Source organism: Sitophilus oryzae, unplaced genomic scaffold, assembly GCF_002938485.1.
Source record: "Sitophilus oryzae breed Bouriz unplaced genomic scaffold, Soryzae_2.0 scaffold_297_pilon_pilon, whole genome shotgun sequence".
Classification (NCBI taxonomy): domain Eukaryota; kingdom Metazoa; phylum Arthropoda; class Insecta; order Coleoptera; family Curculionidae; genus Sitophilus; species Sitophilus oryzae.
In genome coordinates this window covers 128,853-137,211 of record NW_022146859.1, presented here as the reverse complement: position 1 = coordinate 137,211, position 8,359 = coordinate 128,853, and the positions used below count along the sequence as shown (strand labels likewise).

General features: G+C 35.1%; 1 protein-coding gene and 1 pseudogene across 1 annotated transcript; one reads left to right on the top strand and one right to left on the bottom strand.

The window, feature by feature from the left end:
- Positions 1-1,087: 1,087 nt before the first annotated feature.
- LOC115884528 lies at positions 1,088-2,045 on the top strand. The gene is made up of 4 exons (XM_030903134.1): positions 1,088-1,175; positions 1,335-1,418; positions 1,502-1,654; positions 1,757-2,045. The coding sequence occupies exons 2-4, from the start codon at positions 1,337-1,339 to the stop codon at positions 1,960-1,962; spliced, it is 441 nt and encodes a 146-aa protein (XP_030758994.1). The 5' UTR covers positions 1,088-1,175; positions 1,335-1,336; the 3' UTR covers positions 1,963-2,045.
- Positions 2,046-2,117: 72 nt separating this feature from the next.
- LOC115884529 lies at positions 2,118-3,750 on the bottom strand (annotated as a pseudogene).
- Positions 3,751-8,359: the final 4,609 nt, after the last annotated feature.

Below are 8,359 nucleotides of genomic sequence, written 5' to 3'. Positions count from 1 at the left end.
CTTACAGAGAGCAAGAATTGTTTCAAAAATTTTCATTTGAATAATTAAAAAAATAAATAAACAAAAGATGTTATCGTGGAGACTATAATAAAAAGAAGAAAGAATTTATTGGGCAAGTCTACAGTAAGATTAGTCATGAGACATGACTAAAACCTACTGACATGACTAAACTGTCTACCCGTAGACACTCACACTGGTATGCATAGTCAGTCGCCAGCGAGTTGACGGAGGAATCGCCCGGCGAAGAGTTGAGAGCGAATTGACGGCGATCTGTTTGCGTTGCATAGTCGTACTCTACTCCGCAGGCTCGCCGGTGTCACGCCGACACCTGCGCGGCACCTTATATACGTATTTTAAAGGTGGCCCATACCAAATATGAATCAATTGTCGCGCTCTGAACAGCGGAATTAGATTTGGACCGCTGTAATCTTTTTATCCGTGTCGTTGAACAGGCGATTTGTGGATTCTTGTTTTTGTTTATTATTATGTGTTATCTTTTCGGTACCGATGGTTTTGGAAAGTGCATAGTTGTTTAGAATAAAGTTAACAGTTCGGGCCGCTTGCAAATACGTTTAAAAATGGCAATTAAATATTCCGTGGCAGACAAAGAACTTTTTATTCAAATTATAGGGAATTACCCCATACTGGACAATAAGAGGACAGACGCTAAGCATACCGAAAAAAAAAAAGAAATGCTTGGGAGAAAAGTACTGTGGATTTCAATGCTGCAACATCTGAGAAGGTATGTATGTATGTAATGAGTAATCCATTAATAAAGGGTACCGGGTATATCTCAGGAAGTAGTAATCAGAGGTTTGGCGTAAATTTTTCCCTAATTAAATTGCCCGAAAAAAAAATGCTGGAAATCATTTTCAAGTTTGTAAAACGTCCGCTACAGGGCAAAGCAACAGTGATCAACTATAAGCATTTCAGTGTTAATACTTATTTGTATTTACAGAGAACAATGACCCAATTAAAAAGGCTATGGGACAAAATGAAGAGAGCGAGAAAGGCTGAGCTAGCCCAGGAGAGACGTGATCTGTTGGCAACAGGTGGTGGACCGCCCCCTGTTCCACCACCGCCTCAACCAGTTATTGATGATTTGGTTCCGCATATTGCATTTGAAGTAGACGTTACAGATGATTCCGATGGAGTTAACTTAAATAAAATAGAAGGTATGACATAAAGTTCTAGTAAATTAATTAGTTGCATGTTGGCTTTCTTTCTTTTATTTAAACGGTAACACTTTCTACTAAAATGAGATAGGTATCTAATGATTTAAGTACTGACAGTCAATATTGATGTTTTAAAAGTATAAACTAAAATTCTTTCAGATATGCACCCACTTGGAACAGCAGTTGACTCATCCTCGGGTCAAAATACATCGCCACTTCCACCAGTGATTGTTATGGAGCAAGGTAGTTTAGCAATGATTTAAGTATTGAAAATCAAATTGATCTTTTAAAATTTCAAAACTAAAATTAAATTAAAATTCTTTCAGGTATGCAACCATCTGGAACAGCATTTGCCTCATCCTCGAGTCAAACTACACCGCGGCTCCCACCAGTGATTGTTCTTGAGCAAGACAAACCTTGTGTATCTACTTCTATGAGGAAAGTATCCCCAGTTTCTTCACAAGGAATTAAAAGATTAGGTAAGTACTTAATAACTCTTAGTGTAAAATATTTAGTGAAATCTGAGTTATAAGCACGCCTTTGGCTCGTACATATTTTTTAATAGTGGCCAATGTTTTCAGGAAAAACAATTCCAAGAGAAGAAATTAAAAATAAACAGATTACAGAACTTACTGAAGCGAGGCTGGCATTAATAAAAAAAGAAGAACAACAGATGGACGAACTGCATAAAATCCGGCTAGAAGAAGCTATTTATAGAAAAGAAGCGGCCAGATTGCAGATGCTTCAGGAAGAATTGAAGTTAAAACAGTTGCAAAATGAGAATTAGACAAATTATTATGTGTTAATCGCGAAGTGTATACGTGAAAAACTTGACTGTGTTTACGCAAAATAAATCCCTTTAGCAATTGCTTATGTATATGTTTTATTCCTCAAAAATTTTTAAAATACATCTTATATTTATTATCCCTGTAGGTGGGTGTTTAAATCTAAAAATAAATTATTTACTACTGGAAATGGTTCCGCACTATGGTTGCCCTCATTAATTGGCCTAAACGATTATAGTTTCCAGCATGGAATGGAATTGCTGGTATATCATCATCAATTTCTTCTGCTGGTTCCATTATTTCACGATGTGTAACTGCTATGTTGTAAAGTACAGCACAGGCAACTATAATATAACAACTCGTAGAAGTTTTATTTACAAGCCCTCTTCGCAAACAAGAAAACATTCGCTTTAAAACCACGAACAAGCGTTCTGCTACATTCCTTGTTCTTATTCGAGCTTCGTTGTACCTTCTTTCTCCTTCGGTTTGTGGGTTTCGAAAAGGAGTTAAAAGATACGGCAGACATGGATATACGGCATCGCCAAGTAAATATGCTGGTAGCTGCCTTCTTTCAAATCTGGTTTTAACAGAGCTTCTGTTAAAATATAGCTGTCGTGGTAGCTTCCCGGATATCTAGCAACAATATCGTAAATCTTTAAATCAGGCCCAGCAACTGCCTGTACATTAACTGAAAATATTCTTTTTCTATTTCTAAAGAGTTCCGCATTCGGTCCTCCTGGATTAATGATAGGGACATGTGTACAGTCAATACAACCAGTCACGTTTGGGAAGTTTCCAATTCTCTGGAAATGTCTTTGAACTTGTTGCAAATTATTTGGAAATCTTATATGTTGTCGACTGTTGGCTGAAATTCTTCTAGTAACTTTCTTTATTACACGGCTTATAGTGGCTTGGTGGAATCCTCTTAAATCTCCACACACTATCTGAAAACAATTAATTTATATCCTATGTATTTTGTTTATTTTTATAAACAGTAATACATTTTTGCTCCCGCTTGCAAATGCTTAAATATTCTCGCCGTTCTTAAAATATTAAGAACTATGCCCCTTTTGTCTAACCTGATAACTATAAATTGTGTTTTAAACATTGCAAAGCGGCGATATCTAGTTGATAATTAATAATGTAAATACCTACTTACCTGGAAACTTCCGGTCGCGTAAAAGCGCAGAGTCACTAGTAAACCTATTATTGGTGGAACAGGCAGCCCCCGATTGGTCGTTTGTTCCTGATCTTCAACTATAGGTAACAAAATATGTTGAACGATAGGTTTCGAGAAGCGAAATCGTTTTCTAAACTCCACATCATTATATTTTTCTATGGGATTTTCCATGTCCCTAATATATCTAAAAATACGTACATATATGTTTAGTTCTTTACTTAATATATTACTACATACCATACTTAACAGTACACATGTGAATTTTTTATCACTTACCTACGTGGTATGTTTATTATCAATTCCAAATCCACAATATCTCTATTTACATTATAAATCATGTCAAAATCGCGAACCATTTTTACCTTCACCTCTAAACTGTACACACAATAATTCTAAACTCGATCAAAACTACCGCAATCCGGCTTTCCGGCGAAACGACGGAGATGGTCTTTTCCACATCCAACAAATCTCCAGCGCGGCGCCGAGGAATATCAAAATGCGCATGCGTCAAGTCGGCGAACGAAGAACTATGCATTACAAATTTCACCCAGCGTACGGCGTTTCTTTGGCGACTCGCTGGCGATTGACTATGCATACCGGTGTCAGTGTTTCTGCCTTCCGGCTTCGTCAATACGGGAGGAATCAGCAACGATGAACCAGCGATCCTGAAAAAAAGAAGGGAAGCAAACGAGGCACAAGGCGCCATTTGCAGCCTGGTTAGGCAGTAGCTTACAATTTGAAGCGTTACTACCAAAAAACCGCTGCGGAGGCGTTCCAACACACCTCGCCGCTATCACCTTGGCCCAGAGAAAACAATAAACAAAAGATGTTATCGTGGAATTTTCTTCTTTTTATTATAGTCTCATAACTAATAATCGGTATATCTGTTGTTATGAATGTTATGAATACAGGTCATCCTTCTAGTTTGCGTAAACTATACCGTGCAGGCAAGTCGCTACCGTATAGCCGCCGCTTAAGAGAGGTAGTATCCTGTAATTATCACGTAATATTCAGAGTAAAAATTAATTAATCTGAAATATCATCCACATGTCCATTTTAGATATTAACCTCTTCAGGTCCATGTTGGCAACGGTGGCTACAGATGGACGAAGAGAAAGATTCTGACAGCTTGTCCAGTGCCTCCGATGAATCAGTTATTGCTCCAATCGTAATGGGTGATGCTTTTTCTATAGTACTTGATCCATTTGTGGTAAGTTTAGCGATTTACATTTGCATTGGCATCTTGTACAAAGTAAGTTTTATTATAGGATCGGAGAATTTCCACACTACAGCCCACTTCGAGTCTCTTTGAAGGCATACATCCTGCTGTCGATTTAAATGATATGAAAAGTCCAAAAAACTGTTTCGAGGCCTTTATGTCAAAGAAAATTATTGAAGCAATTTGTAGATGGACAAATGAGAGAGCCGGTCAATTTTTGACAGAAAATGGAACTCAAAAAGTTTACGGCATATTGTGGAAGGATGTTACGGTTTCCAAAATGTACGTATTTTTTGCCTTGCAACTATTTATGGGAGTCGTTCGTTACCCTACTTTAAAATGCTATAGGAATCGTGATTTTTTATTTGCGGGGCCGAATATATTTTCTGCTGAAATAATGAGTAGGAACAGGTTTTTAGCAGTTCTTAAATTTATAAAATTTAGTGACCCTACTGCATATGTACAGGGGAGACCCATTACACGTTTAGCAATGTTTTTGCGTTTATTAGAGAGAACTGCATGAATCTAATTGACTCTGGTGAGATAGTTGCCCTAAGGCAATGAATGCTTAGTTTTGTACAAGGGAAGATTACATTTTAAACAATTCATAAAATTGAAACGATCCCGTTTCGGATTGAAACTTTTTTGTATTTGCCCCAGCGGTATCTCCCTACGAGGATATACTTACAACTTTGCTTTATATTTCGGGAAGGATTGGTTTGGATCACTAAAAACACGTATGTAACTGGGACAATTCGTACAAATAGGGGTCTGCCGAAAGAATTTACTGAAATACCATTACAGCCATTTCAGACGTGTTTTGTAAGATGTGATGTGCTAATAATTAGGTATAAAATTTACGGCAGGGTTTGTGGAGAAAACACGCTATTAATCTAAAAGTTCAACAAATATTGGTATAAAATAACCTAGCTCAATTGAACATTACAACCTGAAAATCTACACCTGGTTCAAAAAAATTGGCTTACATATGGTACAACGTATGGTGCTAAATTCTAAGGTATTATACACAAATGCGGTAAAAAAAAGATGTACCCACACTGAACTATTCAAAATATCTAATTGATGAGCTCTTGTCCGAAAACACTGAAGGCTACAGAAGAATGAAAGAAGAGCACACAAATGCAGGGAGACGTAAGAAGGATAAAACCAAAGAAGTCAAACATGTTTTCGCTTGTAGTGTCAAGGAAGGGGGAGCCCGAAGAAAAAGAGGAACCTCCAGAATGTGCTAGCAGGAGAAAAAGTGGCGCATTTTTACAAGCAACTTTTGTGGACATTGCGAAAACGCGCCAATTTATTTGTGCACCAAGGAACATTTTAACAAATATCACTGTTATGATTAGAATGTCTTAGTGAGTTAAAATTTTCAGTCAATTTTACAATAAAAACCGTTAAAAAAATCCATGCATTCTTACCATCAACCCTTCTTCCTTTAGGGTTTTAGTTTTTTTTTCATCAAAAATAACCGTCCTATATATAATTCTAAATCAAATAAAATGAATAGTAACCCTTCTTACCCTAGGATTTTTTTTCTGGTTTTATTTGTTTTTTATTTATTTTTTGTTTTTTGCTCAAAGATGACCTTTATAAATATATAACTCTAAATAACATAAAATAAAAAGTAACCCTTTTTCTATAGGGTTTTTTTTCTTGTTTTTTTTTGTTTTTTTTTTGGTAAAAAATGTCTTTTATAAATAATTCTAAATAACTTAAAATTAAAAGTAGCCCTTCTTCACAAAGATTTTTTTTTGTTTTTTTATTTTTATTTTTTTTGTCAAAAATGACCTTCATATATTGTCTAAATAACATAAATTGATAAAAAAATGCAATTTTTTTTAATGGATATCTGGAATAATAAATAATACAGCGGATAGCGTTTTAGACCTGGATTCGAAGGGGTTTAATTTATTGATAATAGACATTTGATAAGGAAATTTGTTATATGAAATTTAAACTTAAAGAAATATTTTTTACATCATGTGTACAATCTTTCCCCTCATGAACATTTTTTCAATACAACCTCTGTAATAATTCTTATGTTGATTAATACCAAAAATTAATAGTTTATAATACCCATGCTACAAATTAGTGACTACATGACAACAGCCACAAGAGAAGGAAAAACTCACTGTCAAAACAGGTGCTGAGGCACAGTTTTCTTACTCCAACAATGAAACAACGTCTAAAGATCTGCACTTCTTATTCTTCCTATTTGCTAACAGGGGATGCAGTTGGGAGAAAGTTATGTTCGTAAGTATCATTGTTCATATATCGATGTGGTTTGGATGATTTTCGCTTGCGAATTTCCAAATTATTTGAGATTTATTAGCGATTTAACTGTTTTTATTTTGTAACAAAGTGTGATATTGATTTACACAGTGTTATCTATAAACATTAGTGCGTGTGTGTAGTGTGGTTGTTATCAACCTGAAGTGTACTTTTTATTCGAAGACACGTGTTTGAATTGTTTATTGGATAAAAAAGTGCGATTTTAAATTGCACAGATTTATCTATAAACATTAGTGTGTGTGTGTGTGTAGTGCGTGGTTGATTTTATCAACCTTAAAAGTGTACTTTCTAGTTGAAGACACGTGTTTGATAACGGAGACTTGTTTGCTTTTTTAAGGCAAGATTAATTGTTTATTGGATAATAAAGTGTGATTTTGAATTACACCGATTTATCTATAAACATTAGTGTGTGTGTGTGTGTAGTGTGTGGTTGATTGTCATATGCTTCTTTAATACAACTCACCTGTATTTCATTTTTTAATTCAAAAACCAACTAATATGTGTAAGGTATTCCATTACAAAAAACACATTTTTGATGTGTAACTTTATTTGGGGACACCTTGTAGAACACTATATATTTTTAAAAAATGCTCTAAACCTACAGATACCAGTTTTTACAAAGTTTCATTTCAATACAAATTGTCGTGCTTAGTTCTTAGTCAGTTTTTAGTTTATTTGACAAGGACCAGTTTACCTATTTAGAAAAAAGCTAATTTTCCACTGTAAATTGTGCATATTGCTGCCACTATATCAGGGGGGTGTATTGTCAGCATAGGCATGGTAATGATTTATTTAAACCAAAGATTTAAACATTTAATTTTTTAGTTGTTCATTACAACTTAATTAAAAATAATATAAAATTAACAAAATCTGAAGAAAAGTGATTAACTCCAATTTAACAAACTGTTTATACAGATGGTATAGGGGATATAGTTTAGTATAGGGGATTATCAATTTTCTGGAATTATATTGATTCTAAGTAATATAAGTATTCTATATATTCTAAGTATATTGTTGAAAGGCCGCTTGCACACATTGGCAAAACCCGGGCCGGCGCTTGCACCATTCAGTTACTTGCAACTTTTACTCATGTTCAATTCTATTGTATTTGCTAGCCTATGTGGCTGTACCGACTATTTATCAAGTTATTTTGTTTTACAGAGGAACATAATCCAGAACCAATTGCAGAACCATCGGGATTGCACACAGGAATCAGAAATAGTCCATCATTTATAGAACATGAAGCCATTGCGGGACCATCAGGATTGCACACAGGAATTAGAAATAGTGCATCATTTATAGAACATGAAAATCCAATTGCGGGACCATCAGGATTAGCGGCAAGAATATGTACTCCAACTTTTATAGATGAACAAGACCACGAATCAATTGCAGATCTGTCCAGGTTGAATGAAGTAATATTCACTCCTAAAGTAGTATTTCGAGGCATAAAAGGACTCACAAAGACAGAATCTTCACCCAGAAAGAGGAAACTTATGAAGATGGTTGAAAATAAAGAAGCTTATATAAGAAAGCTAAAAATGAAGTGCAGAAAGAACGCTACTAATATAAGAGCATTAAGAGATATGACAAATTCACCTTTAATCCATAATTTGTTTGATGGTATGACACCCACCACAACCAACTTTCTTATTTCACAATTAAGATGTGCTAAACAAAGACCTCATGCCAG

Coding starts and splice junctions, on each gene's coding strand:
- LOC115884528 (XM_030903134.1), top strand. CDS start 1,337: ATGCACCCACTTGGAACAGCAGTTGACTCATCCTCGGGTCAAAATACA. Junction 1,419..1,501: donor AGTGATTGTTATGGAGCAAG/GTAGTTTAGCAA, acceptor AAATTCTTTCAG/GTATGCAACCATCTGGAACA. Junction 1,655..1,756: donor ACAAGGAATTAAAAGATTAG/GTAAGTACTTAA, acceptor CAATGTTTTCAG/GAAAAACAATTCCAAGAGAA.